The sequence below is a fragment of the Lytechinus pictus genome, chromosome 6 (genome assembly GCF_037042905.1).
Source record: "Lytechinus pictus isolate F3 Inbred chromosome 6, Lp3.0, whole genome shotgun sequence".
NCBI classification, from domain to species: Eukaryota; Metazoa; Echinodermata; class Echinoidea; order Temnopleuroida; family Toxopneustidae; genus Lytechinus; species Lytechinus pictus.
Window position 1 is genome coordinate 3,233,451 of NC_087250.1, and position 13,647 is coordinate 3,247,097.

Below are 13,647 nucleotides of genomic sequence, written 5' to 3' on the forward strand. Positions count from 1 at the left end.
GTACTGTTCACCAGTCCCATCCAGTCAAAATCATGTCGGGTTGACAGAAGTGATGTTTGCACGTATGCCTAGATTTACATAGACCTCTAGGTCTACAAATATAGATCTATGATCATTCAGAAGAGTTTTTAACAGTCAAATGAAGTTGTATACATGCAGTCTCCACTGGTAATTTTGAAGAGAATTAAAATGTTGAGTCATCATAGATTTTTGTGATCTTTCAATTAGGCCTAAGCCTAAAGCCCTAAGGTAGTCTAGCCTAGCCTCGAATTCGGGATCATTAGGCCGAAGCCAGGATAGGATCCAGGCATAATATGGTATCATAGATTTCACTGAAATTGTGAATTCAAGAAAGGATTCACTAGAATACAACTATTATTGTCTCCTTTATAGAATAAATGTGGTGTAAAGTAATCAAAGCATGTATATCTAAACTTAGTCTAGACCTACATCAGGACCATAATGTAGTCTTGTAGACCTTGACTGAAAAAGCAATGGAGTTAATTCATTAAAGATAATTTAAGATCAATGCACAGTGTATTTGAATATCATTCTTTTTGTTTATAAATATAAAAAAGTAGAAAATGTACCTACTCTAATCCATTCAGGACAGGAATGGTGTTGCAGCAGAGGCAATTGCCATTCCTTCCTCAAGTTGGCAACAATAGAAATTTCAATTTTCTTTCTAGAATACAGTGTAGACTATACCTAGTTCTTGAATGTCCGGACAGGTTGGGTATCCAAACAATTTTAGTATTCTAATTTCAACAAGATGGCATTAATTATTTTATGAATTTCTTGAGAATTAATACTAGTATTATTCAAAATGAGATATATTCATGATATTTTCTATTATCGGGTGCATCATTTTGGCAAAATTGAAAATAAAAACTAGACAATTTATTTTTGTTAAGCCTCTGGACACCCAACCCACATTCTTTTAATGCAATGGTACCCAGTTTGGTCTCCATTTCAGAAAAGCTTAAGAAGTTTATGAACATTTTTTTTCTCTCTTTCTGTTCATCAGATAGTGAAGAAGACATACACCCTCTCTTCCAAAGACATGGACTTCTGGTTGGACACAATTAGGTAAGTTTAGCATTCATTCATCATAATGGTATCTTAAAGAAGATGCATAAGAGAAACAAAGAACAGTTGGGTATGATATATTTTCTTGAAATGGGGGGGGGGGGAGGGTTTGATGAATCTAATATTGCATTCCATAAAGATATTTTTGTATTCTTCGTCGTAATTGTGACAGGGCTTGTGTGAAATACAGCCTGTCATGATACACGCCAAGATGACCACCGTGTTTCACACTATGATTTTGTTGTATTTGGCTAAAACATTTGTTGAGAAGTTTTGACCTTTTTTCCCCCTATATTCTTACAAGTCTTTCCCCGTGATTATTGCATTTTTGAGCGTCCGGAAAGGTTGGGTATCCGAACATACGATTTTAGAATTCTAATTTCAACAAGATGGCATTGAATATTTTATGAATCTCTTGAGAATTATTGCTTATGTTACTTCAAAATTATATTCATGATATTTTATATCATCTGATGCATAATTGTAGCAAAATTGAAAATAAAAATAGACAGTTTACTTTTGTTAACACCTAACCCCATCCTATTTTAATTTAAAATTTAATACAATATTATCTAACTTTGGTCTCCATTGTATGTAGAAAAGCATGAAAAGGGTGAAAACATTTCTTTTTTCTCTTTCTGTTCATCAGATAGTGAAGAAGACAATCACCCTCTCTTCTGAAGACACGCACCCTCCTTTCCAAAGGCATAGACTTGTGGTTGGACAAAATTAGGTGAGTTTAGCATTCATTCATTATAATTGTCTCTTAACGAAGATGTGTAAAAGAAACTGAAAACAGTGGGGTATGATATGTTTGCTGGACATTTAAATATTTTTTTTGGGGGGAGGGGGCTGATGAATCAAATATTTGCATTCCATAAAGATGTTTTCGTATTCTTTTTTTGTATTTAGAAATACAGCCTGTCATGATACACCACAAGATGGTCACCGTGCATTACACTATGATTATATCGTATTTGCAGGGCTGTCAACATGGCGTGAGACATTTGAAGCTTAAGGCAATATTTTAGCTGCTAAGGTAGTACTTCAGCAAATAAATACAGAATATAAACAATAGAATAAAGCCAAGAACTTTCCAACCAGCTGTATTAGCTGATACAAATGCCTTTATTCTTTAAAAATAAGCCATCCAAAAAGCTGCAGCAGCTGAAATAAATGCCTTTAATTGTTATTTAAAAATAAGTTATTTCAAAATAAAACAAAGATCCCTGCCAATACACCCAGTAATAAAGAGAATTATTTTGACACTCAAACGAATACTTTTTTAAGCAATAGATATCATTGTCTAATGAACAAAATATTTGATTCAGCTGTTGGAAGTATGCTTCATCTTTTTCATTCAAATCATTGTGTAAATTTTGTTTTAGTTGCCTGTTTCACCGTGCCAAGTAATATTTAAAATGTCTCACGCAGTGTTGGCAGCACTGCATTTGGCTAAAACCTTCATTGAGAAGTTTTTAACACTTTTTGCTATATTCTTACAAGTCTTTCACCATGATTATTGCTTATCGCTTTATCATAAGCCATTTCTTTTTTTTTCCAGGATCAAGAGGAAGATAATCAGGGTTGAGAATAGCAACAGTTAGCAAGTGTGCCGATGTGCAGATGCTACCCACAGTCCAGCAGCACTTGTGTGATGCATGATGTCGAAGCTGTTCAGACTAGTAAAGCCTGGCGAAATGGCTGAAGTAAAGCGGCCGCCATTGGACTGGACCCTCTGCATTCTCTGTCAAGAGAAATCGTCTGAATATCTTACCCAGCCTTGGAAGGGTAGAGGGCGAGGGAATCATGAAGCTAAAGGGACAAGTTATCAGTCATTCGCAACAAATCTGTTAAAATTTAAAGAACTAGGCAAAGTTCCTTTGAATGTTGTTCCTGAACAATTAGACGATGGGTCTGGCATTGAAGAGACATTACAAACGAACAAAGCAATGTGGCATAAGACTTGCCGGAATATGTTCAGTGACATGAGATTGGATCGGCAAATAGAAAAGCGTGAACTAGAACCAGACAACGGTATCAGCTGCAGCAGCAGAGTTAAAGTGAGACGGACTAGTGTTCAAGACTACCATTCCACTGGACAGAAACAAGCTCTTTGCTTTTTCTGTGATAAAGAAGCTGGAACTGCAGGACTGCATGATGTTACAACAACTGGGATAGACCAGACGGTTCGAAAGTATGCCACAGAGCTTCAAGATACAAGACTCCTGGCTAAATTGGCCCCAGGTGATATGATAGCACTGGATGCAAAGTATCACAAGACTTGCCTGTCGGATCTATACAACAGGTGAGTTGATTTATGAGAAATTGGTGTGAGGGGCGACCTATGATGATGTTTCATTGCAACATGAAATATAAGTAAAGGATCATGGAGAGTTTTAAATGTTGATAGCTGCCTAGATTGACAAAAAGTAGACACTGCCCACAAATCATGTGCCATGTTTTTATATCTCAATGGTTGTAGTATTTTGGTGGGAAGAATAATGATTTCAAATTAACTTTCAAACAGTTAAATATAATAATACAAAGTTAACGATCATAGGAAAAGTGCATATCAGATTTTTTTTTTTTTCACAGACCAAAATGTTCAAATCTACTAACAAAATGAGACTGCACTCACATATTTGTAAATAACTAATGGTCAAATAGCAACCTTCCAGAAAATTAGTAAAAAGTTTTCCTCAAATCTTTTGTTTCATACCAGGCTTTATATCGTTTGATGCTGATACATGCCGTCGATCGGCTGATAAAACCTCGTATCTCAAATTTTTGTGAAAATGATTTTTTTTTTTTAAATAAATGTGATGTTTAAGGTATAATTTATCTCCTGAAAACCCCAGGAGTTGTATATCTTTAAAAAAACCTTGTATCTCAACTTTTTATTCAAATTTGGCCAAGTGCACAGACCTCGTAACTCCATTTCCCGCCTTCTAAATTATATTTAGTGCATTTCAACCACTTCACATAATCGAAATGATTAACAAACATTGTCTAAGGTTCAAATAACATTGCCTACACACATGGTTTCTTGAAAGGAAGATTATTTTCTTCGTTTTACTAAAAATTTCGGGTTTTTTGAGATATGAGGTTTTAACAGCCCATGAACGTTAGGTACGCTGGGTTGATAAAACCTTGTATCTTAATTTTTTGTGAAATCACTCTTTTTCAGGTTAAAATTACTCTTTTTTGTTCATGAATGTGAAGTGTAAGGTGTAATTTACCTTCTAATAGTCATAACAAAGAATGATGAGTTGCATATTCTTATAAAATATATCAAATTTCATAATTTGTACAAAAACCTCCTATCTCATTTTATGATTTGTTTTCTTGTGCCAAAACCTCGTAACTCATTATATCCCCTTCACAATTATATATTGCACGTTCCAACCATCTCATATTAATTCAATTATCAAACATAGTATTCAGTTCAAATAACATAGAATATTCACATAATTTCTTAAAATAAGAAAGTTTTTTCGCTCTCCTGAAAATTTTGCTTTTTTGAGATACGAGGTTTTATCAGCCCATCGACGAATTGCGTTATCGTATCAAAGATCTGTGTGGTGGTGATATTAGAATATGATATCAAAATTTGCTTTTTTTTCAGAGGAATATATAAAAGTATGTACCCTCCCAGCACAAAATTGCAAAATTCCTTTTGGTGCTTAGGCATCGATAAATAAATGCATGTAAAATTGTGTATTTGCTTTTGAATGTCTGTGTTATATTTATGATTTAATATAAATGAAACATTCTAAACTGATCTTGATACAAAATATAATTGAAAATAAATAAAATTTTATGAAATTCAAAAGAATAATTCTGAACAGATATTTTACAAATGTTTTGGACTTCAAACTTCCCATTAATTTACGTTTCACATTCTCTCTACAGGTATAAACGGGTGAGAAACACAAGACTTCAAGGCTCTTCTGACAGTCACGACTCGTCCCATAAAAGTATCGCACTTGCGGAGCTGATCTCTTACATTGATGAAAGGAGGATGGTTGGGCCTAGTGTTCCTGTCTTCCGTCTTGTCGACCTTGTCTCTGTGTACACAGAGCGCCTGGTGGAACTGAGTCCGGACAATACAGAGATAAAGGTCAATTCAACCCGTCTGAAAGAGCGGCTCCTATTGCATTGTCCATATCTGAAAGCTGTGAGGCAAGGAAGAGATGTTCTCCTGACATACGACACTGCGATCGGAGATGCCATCCAAATGACATGCTTTGATGATGATGATTCTGAAGCGCTACAACTGGCAAATGCAGCTTTAATTATCAGGAAGCAACTTTTCTCCCAAGGCAGAAAATTCAATGGATCCTTGATAAATGATTCAGCTGAAAACACAGTTCCTAGCAGACTGCTAGCACTGGTCAATATGATCCTTGATGGTCCGAGTATCAAGTCGCAGACGCGAAAAGATGGTTCGTCGACACGAGCAGCTCGAACCATTAGTGAACTCATAATATTCAATAGCATACAGGGCAATCGTGTGAAGAAAGATGCAGTTCGACATAACGCTGACAGAGAGGTCCCTGTACCGACTTACATAGGCCTGAAAGTTCATGCGCAGACACGAAATCGTGAATTGATTGACAGCCTCCACAAGCATGGATTGGCAATATCATATGATCGGGTTCTCAAAATATCATCATCTATCGCAAATGGCATCATCAATCGCTTTGAGGAGAATGGAGTAGTCTGCCCGCCTCAGTTGAAGAAAGATCTTTTCACGACAGGACAGGTTGACAACATTGATCATAATCCCAGCGCAACGACAGCAGTTGGCTCTTTTCATGGAACTGCCCATTCCTTGTGTCAGCACCCCACTGAGAACAATCAAGGAACAGATGCTGACCCGATAGGTCTCGTTGACATGGAGACAGGCAAGCGAATCCATCCTCTTCCTCTGGCATACACAAACATCTTGCCTGCACCATCAATGCCGAAGGAATACAAAGCACCAGTGACGTACGGACCAATGCGACCAGATAGGGACAAGTTTGATGAAGACCGCATTAATGAGAAAAAATGGCTTGAGAAGCAGTTATCTTTGATGGAAGAAGGAGACCTTTCGGTTGGTGATTTTGTGTCATGGGCTGCATACCATGCAAATATGCAGATGCAACATACATGTAAGCTGCCGACTACAATTGCACTGATGCCATTATTTCGTGAAGTATCACACTCATTTGCAACAATAATGCATTGCATGTATACCAACCAACAAGCAACACACTTGTTAAACCCAGGACAAACACCAGTATTGACGATGGACCAACCTTTGTATGCCCTTGGGAAACAGATCCAGTGGCGATTCCCAGAGCGCTATGGTGAAGACAAGTATGTGATGATGTTAGGCCCTCTTCATATCGAAATGGCTGTCTTGAAAATGCTTGGTGATTTGCTGGATATGACTGGTTGGAGTAATGCTATCGCCCAAGCAGGAGTTGCTACACAAGGGACAGTGGATAGTTTCATTCATGCATCACATGTAGCACGGACAAGGAGAGCCCATCAAATTACTGCTTCTTCACTGTACATTCTCCAAAGGCAATCTTTCAGGAAGGAAAAAGAATCAGCCATCCATCAGTATCCTGTTGCCGAGGAGAGCTTCACAGAATGGTGTGAGCAGCGAAGCAAGTTCTACCCTATGTTTCGATTTTGGAGCACAGTGCTTGATCTAGAACTGACTTTGTTGGCATTTGTGCGATCGATTCGGACATCAAATTTTGAGTTGTACGTGCAGACATTGTCTCAACTAGCTCCATGGTTCTTTGCGCTAGACCATATCCACTATGCCCGTTGGATCCCTGTACACATTAAGGACATGGCAAGACTTGCCAAGCAGTGCCCAGATGTACATGAACACTTCATGCGTGGTGCATTCACATCAAACAAAACTGGGAATCTATACTCTGCAATTGGTTTGGATCACGCGCATGAGCAGGTGAATGCTCAAGTCAAGGGTAACGGAGGAGCCATCGGTCTGACAGAAGATCCAGGTGCCCTACGACGATGGATGGTGGCAGGGCCGCATCTAGCCATGGTCATTGAAGAGTATGAGAGCAGTGCTGACAAGTCACCTGTGGATACTAATCCAAAGCATCATGAACAGAGTCCATCGGCGCAAAAATCCTTTGCTGATGATGTGCGATCCCTTGTTGCTGTAATGGATGAGTTGGGGAATCCATTCATGGATCGTTCAAAGGAATTGGTAACAATAGATTCACAAGAAGTCATGCCGCAGAAAGTTGTGGAGGGTATGGAGCAAGTTCACACCCTGGGAGAGAAGAAGTATGAAACCTTCATCGAGGAACGCCTCTTGAAAAACGAAACACCCATCAGTGCACCCATCAAACGAAATTCACTTCCACTTTTCCGCAATCGAAAGCATGTGGGTCCATCCAAGGAAAAGCAGACAATAATAGATCTGAAGAGCGACTGCGCATTGTTCTCACGACTATACATTGCCAGTCAGACAAGAGGAGGTGACATCAAAGAATTCTTCAAGCATGAAAACCAAAAATATCCCCCATCACTTTCTTCGTCTGGAACACTTAAACAAGGAACCAAATCAGAATTGGTTAGATTGCTAGAGACTCTCCTCAATACTCCGTCAGCTGTCACAAACACTCCATCTACAGATGTGACAATCCTTGATGGTGCGGCGCTTGTGCATCTGATTCCAGTTAAGGAATCAAAAACCTTTGCTGAATATGCACAGGAAGTATTCATCCCGCACATCTTGTTTGAACTTGGAAAGGTCAAGCGGGTTGATCTTGTTTGGGACGTGTATCTCAAGAACAGTTTAAAGCTTTCAACAAGAGCAAACAGAGGTACAGGCACAAGGAAGAGGGTGTCTGGTAATGTGAAGCTTCCAGGGAACTGGAAAAACTTCTTGCGGAATGATAACAATAAGGATGAACTCTTCCAATTCCTAGGACAACAATGTGTTTCCAAGGACACAGGTGACAAGGTCATCATTTCCACCCTACTGGACTCTGTTGTCACCTCTAGAGAGGATTACACCACAGATGGACTTCAACCATGCTCGCATGAAGAAGCAGATACGCGTATCCTTCTTCATGTCAAAGATGCTATGAACTGCGGGTTCAAGAGAGCAATGATACGAACTGTTGATACTGATGTTGTTGTGCTCGCTCTTGCCCATTTCCAGGACTTGCCAGACATCGAGCAACTCTGGATAGCTTTTGGAACTGGCAAGGATTTCAGGTACATTCCAATCCATGAGATTGCCCATGCAATATCCCCAGAGATGGCCAAAGGATTGCTTTTCTTTCACGCATTCACTGGATGTGATGTAACATCCTACTTCGCCAACCACGGGAAGAAATCTGCATGGAAAACTTTGCTTGCATGGCCAGATATCACCAACACGTTTGTTGCACTGTCACGGCCGTGTACAGCACAACTACCAGATGAAGTTGTTCTAGAACTTGAACGATTCGTTGTCCTGATGTACTGCCGGACCAGTGATGAGACTCGTGTCAATGAAGCCAGAATGGAACTTTTCGCAAAAATGAAAAGAAACATCGAGAACATCCCTCCAACAAGAGCTGTCTTAGAACAACACATCAAGCGATCAGCTTACCAGTCAGGCCATGTGTGGGGACAATCACTTGAAATACAACCTCAAATTCCTGATGTCACTGAATGGGGGTGGGAATCGACCGAATCAGATGGTTTTGTTCCTAAGTGGTCCACCTTGCCCATCGCCGAAGCAGCTTGTCTTGAATTAATTTCCTGTAACTGCATCAAATCTTGCAAGGGAAACTGCAAGTACTTCAAGACAAAGCTGGAATGTACTGCACTTTGCAAATGTGGAGGGGTATGTTATAAGTAGGAGATCAGAATAGATAAATGTGGACAGGACATCCTTATCCCTTATTTTTCATCTATACCACAAAAATCTCGACAAACATCTCATCAACAGTGCAGTTAATTGTTCGCTGATTATTGGATCCTCTGCAAGACACTCCAAGGTTAGCCAACATCCTTACCTGGGAATCCAACTGTCTAACACTCTTATTTTGGGTATGTCAATGCCTAATGGTTGCACTAGCGTGGACTACATGGTGGCCATCTGAGAATCCTCTGATTTTGACACAACCAACATTTTTCAAATCACCAAAATGGATATATAAGTTTGAACTGTGTGCTTGTCTTCGTGCAAATATAGGTATTAACAGGTTTGCAAAAAGACTATATTGTGGCTATATGGTGAAATGAGCTCATTTGAAATATGTTCAAAGGTATCATGATCATTGGCATATCGTATATTGTCACATATATTGTGTAATAGCAAGGCGGCCATCTTGAAATCAAATACCGCAGATGCAAGTTCTGACATTGGCAATGTTTTTTTAGACATCGAAAACACTTGAACTCCTAAATATGGACAGAGGGTATGTTGATTTCTGCAGCCATATTTGAATTCAAAATGGCGGCCCCAGAGGGTGTTATTTCTTAATTTCAATTTTGCAGACTTCTGATATAGATTATGATAATAAGTAATAACTTTCTGGACAAAAAAACACAGGAATAGTCGTTTAGATTTAACTCCAAGGTGAAATAGCAACAACAAAAAAAAACCTGCACAAAACGAGCGCAAAAGTAATTTTATTTTGTCGGCCATATTGGAATTCAATATGGCGGACCTCTGACATAGATTTTAACACTGCCATCATGTTCCTAGACACTGAAAACATGGGTAAAGACGTTTGAATCTCAGTCCTAGGTGCAATAGAACAGGAGATATGGCCAAAAGTATTATGATTTTGGCGGCCATATTGGAATTCAAAATGGCGGCCCCCAGAGGGCGCTTTTTTTTTTGATCCATTTTTTTTTACAATCCTCATGTATCATAGATACCATGTGCAAAATTTCATGCTTTCTTCAAAAAGTGAACGATTTTGGTGCTTAGCCGCTCTACTATTAAGCTGATTGTATATGTATCTGCACGGCGTACGTGTGTACGTGTGTGCATTTGTCTATGGTGTGTATAGCATACATGTGCGGGTTGTGCGTTACACACGTGGTACTCGGTGGTAGGTACTCGTACATCGACGCGCATAAAAAAAAAGTGCGCGAAAATGAGCGGGAGGGGTGGGGGGGGGGCAGGCGGGGAATGCGCGAAATTCGTGTTGAACACAATTATAAAGTAGACAGGTTCAAAATGACAAATGATATATATGTACGTATAGACAGACAATGTTTAGTGACTGGGCAGACATATTTTGAAATTATACAAAAAGATAATATAGTCCTATTAAAAAAAAAAAAAAACACCAGCGGCCACCCCCGGCCCGACTACCTTCAAGATCAACAACAACGGCCCTGCTTAGTTAGTAATTCAGGTCGCAGGCCTTTATAATTTTAGTCATGCCTTTGGATGGCCGAAAGTTAGTCGTACAACATTATGAGGTGCACGTATGCCTCATTTAGTCAGAAACCACAAATGGTGTTAGTCAAGCCTGTCTTTTTACGAAATACGAGTAATGAAAAACCTTCGTTAGTCCACAGCTGAGTTAGTCGTGACAAGCTTTATAGGCCCAGACTAACAAAGTTAGTACCTTGGTAAAATGGGAATTTAATCATGGTTTTGTAACCAATGTTTTTACACTTTCATTAAACCACGGTTAAAACCATGGTTACCCAGAAGGAAAAACCAGTAAGACCAGTAAAATTTTTTACTGGTTTCCAGTAAAATTTTACTGGTTTCCAGTATATTTTTACTGGGCCAGTTGATTTTTAACTGGACCAGTAAAAATCAACTGGAGACCAGTTCGAACAATTGCATTCCAGTTGAAGCAATTAGTAATACCAGTTAAATCGTTTTTCATCAAACTGGTGTTTCTGGTCCAATATATGGTTTCCAGTAGATTTTTACTGGTTTCCAGTATATGTTTACTGGACCAGTTGATTTTTAACTGGACCAGTAAAAATCAACTGGAGACCAGTTCAAACAATTGCATTCCAGTTGAAGCAAAGTAGTAATACCAGTTAAATTGTTTTTCATCAAACTGGAGTTACTGGTCCAATAAATAATGACATTTTTTCAAGTCAGATCATTTGACGAATTATGGAAAATAAATCTTGCAATTCAGAGAGAGTTATTATCGTTATCATTGTTATCATTCTTCTTATAATTATCATAATTATTATTATTATGATTATTATGATCATTGTTGTTATCATTCTTATTACTGTTATCATTGTTATCGATATTGTAATTATCATTATTAATATCATCATAATTATCAAGTATTAACATTATCATTAAAATAATTATTTCCTTTAATTATGATTAAGATCAAAGCAAGATATATTCCTCTGATCATGGACCTACTAGCAAAGTAGGTCCATGCTCTGATATAGTCAACTGGTCTAAAGTAATTCATTGTTTGAAATTGAACTGGTCAAGACCAGTAATACCAGTAATTTTGATGATGCTGATCACGTGGTTTACCTCATTTGCATATTTCCCATTTTAAAAGGAAAAATCAGGATTTAGAATGGAATATCCTTGCAATGGCACTCATTGTTGTTTAAAAACTTTCCAAATAAGTGTGTGAACTAATTCACAATGAAAATGTGTAATTTCATATATCACTTTTAAAATAACAGCAGAAAGATTAATTTACTAACCATCTTTTCCATCACATTTCAATGACAATGGTATATAACAAACCAAATGCATGTAAATAATTGGTCCAGTAAGACCAGTACGAGGACCAGTTCGAGGACCAGTCAGACCAGTAGAAAATACCAGTAAAGACCAGCTTGAATTGGATACCAGTATGAAGACCAGTAACAACCACCAGAAACAAGACCAGTATAAAATTCCAGTAATTCGATCAAGACAAGTTAAATTTTTAACTGGACCAGTATGACCAGTTAGACCAGTAAACCAATGTTCCAATTTCCAGAGTTACGAGTTAAAATTCTACTGGTCTAACTGGTCCAGTGGAACTGGTTTTTCCTTCTGGGATATATAACAATCATTTTCAAACTATCATAAAACCATGGTTAAAATCATGGTGTATAACCGTCGTTTTCAACCTTGGTAAAACGCAAATTTAACCATGGTTTTGTAACCACTGTTTTTACACTTTCATTAAACCACGGTTAAAACCATGGTTATATAACCATCATCATTTTCAAACTATCTTAAAACCATGGTTAAAATCATGGTTTATAACCGTCGTTTTCAACCTTGCTAAGACGAATGTTTAACCACGGTTTTGTAACCACTGTTTTGACACTTTCATTAAACCACGGTTAAAACCATGGTTATATAACCATAATTTTCAAACTATCATAAAACCATGGTTAAAATCATGGTGTATAACCGTCGTTTTCAACCATGGTAAAACGGAAATTTAACCATGGTATTGTAACCACTGTTTTTACACTTTCATAAAACCACGGTTAAAACCATGGTTATATAACCATAATTTTCAAACTATTATAAAACCATGGTTAAAATCATGGTGTATAACCATCGTTTTCAACCATGGTAAAACGGAAATTTAACCATGGTATTGTAACCACTGTTTTTACACTTTCATTGAACCACGGATAAAACCATGGTTATATAACAATCATTTTCAAACTATCATAAAACCATGGTTAAAATCATGGTGTATAACCGTCGTTTTCAACCATGGTAAAACGGAAATTTAACCATGGTATTGTAACCACTGTTTTTACACTTTCATTAAACCACGGTTAAAACCATGGTTATATAACCATCATCATTTTCAAACTATCATAAAACCATGGTTAAAATCATGGTGTATAACCGTCGTTTTCAACCATGGTAAAACAGAAATTTAACCATGGTATTGTAACCACTGTTTTTACACTTTCATTAAACCACAGTTAAACCATGGTTATATAACCATCATTTTCAAACTATCTTAAAACCATGGTTAAAATCATTGTGTATAACCGTCGTTTTCAACCTTGGTGAAACGGAAATTTAACCATGGTTTTGTAACCACTGTTTTTACACTCTCATTAAACCACGGTTAAAACCATGGTTATATAACCATCATTTTCAAACTATCTTAAAACCATGGTTAAAATCATGGTGTATAACCGTCGTTTTCAACCTTGGTAAAACGGAATTTTAACCATGGTATTATAAATACTGTTTTTATGCTATCATAAAACCATGGTTACAACCATGGTTAAATTACTATGGTTTTTTTCATTAAAGTAGAACGATGATTTTGTCATGGTTTTATAACTATTGTTTTTAACTTTCTTAAAACTGTGGTATAATGATGGTTTTTATAACCATGGTTTTAAAATCGTCATAAAATGACATTTTTATCATGTTATTATAACTATGGTATTTTAACAATGGTATTACCACACTTCCGCCACACATTTACCTTGGTTATGAATTTAAAACCATGGACTACCATCGATCCATTGTAAAACCGCCCCTAACCATGGTTATACCATGATTACAGTTGTAAAACCATGGTTTTTTCTAATAAG

The 13,647-nt window shown here is 37.5% G+C and overlaps 1 protein-coding gene across 1 annotated transcript; it reads left to right on the top strand.

Annotated features, from left to right (window-relative positions):
• The first annotated feature begins 2,753 nt into the window (after nucleotides 1–2,753).
• Nucleotides 2,754–9,707, top strand: LOC135154469 (uncharacterized). Its single transcript, XM_064100626.1, has 2 exons — nucleotides 2,754–3,397; nucleotides 5,005–9,707. The coding sequence occupies exons 1-2, from the start codon at nucleotides 2,754–2,756 to the stop codon at nucleotides 8,978–8,980; spliced, it is 4,620 nt and encodes a 1,539-aa protein (XP_063956696.1). The 3' UTR covers nucleotides 8,981–9,707.
• Nucleotides 9,708–13,647: the final 3,940 nt, after the last annotated feature.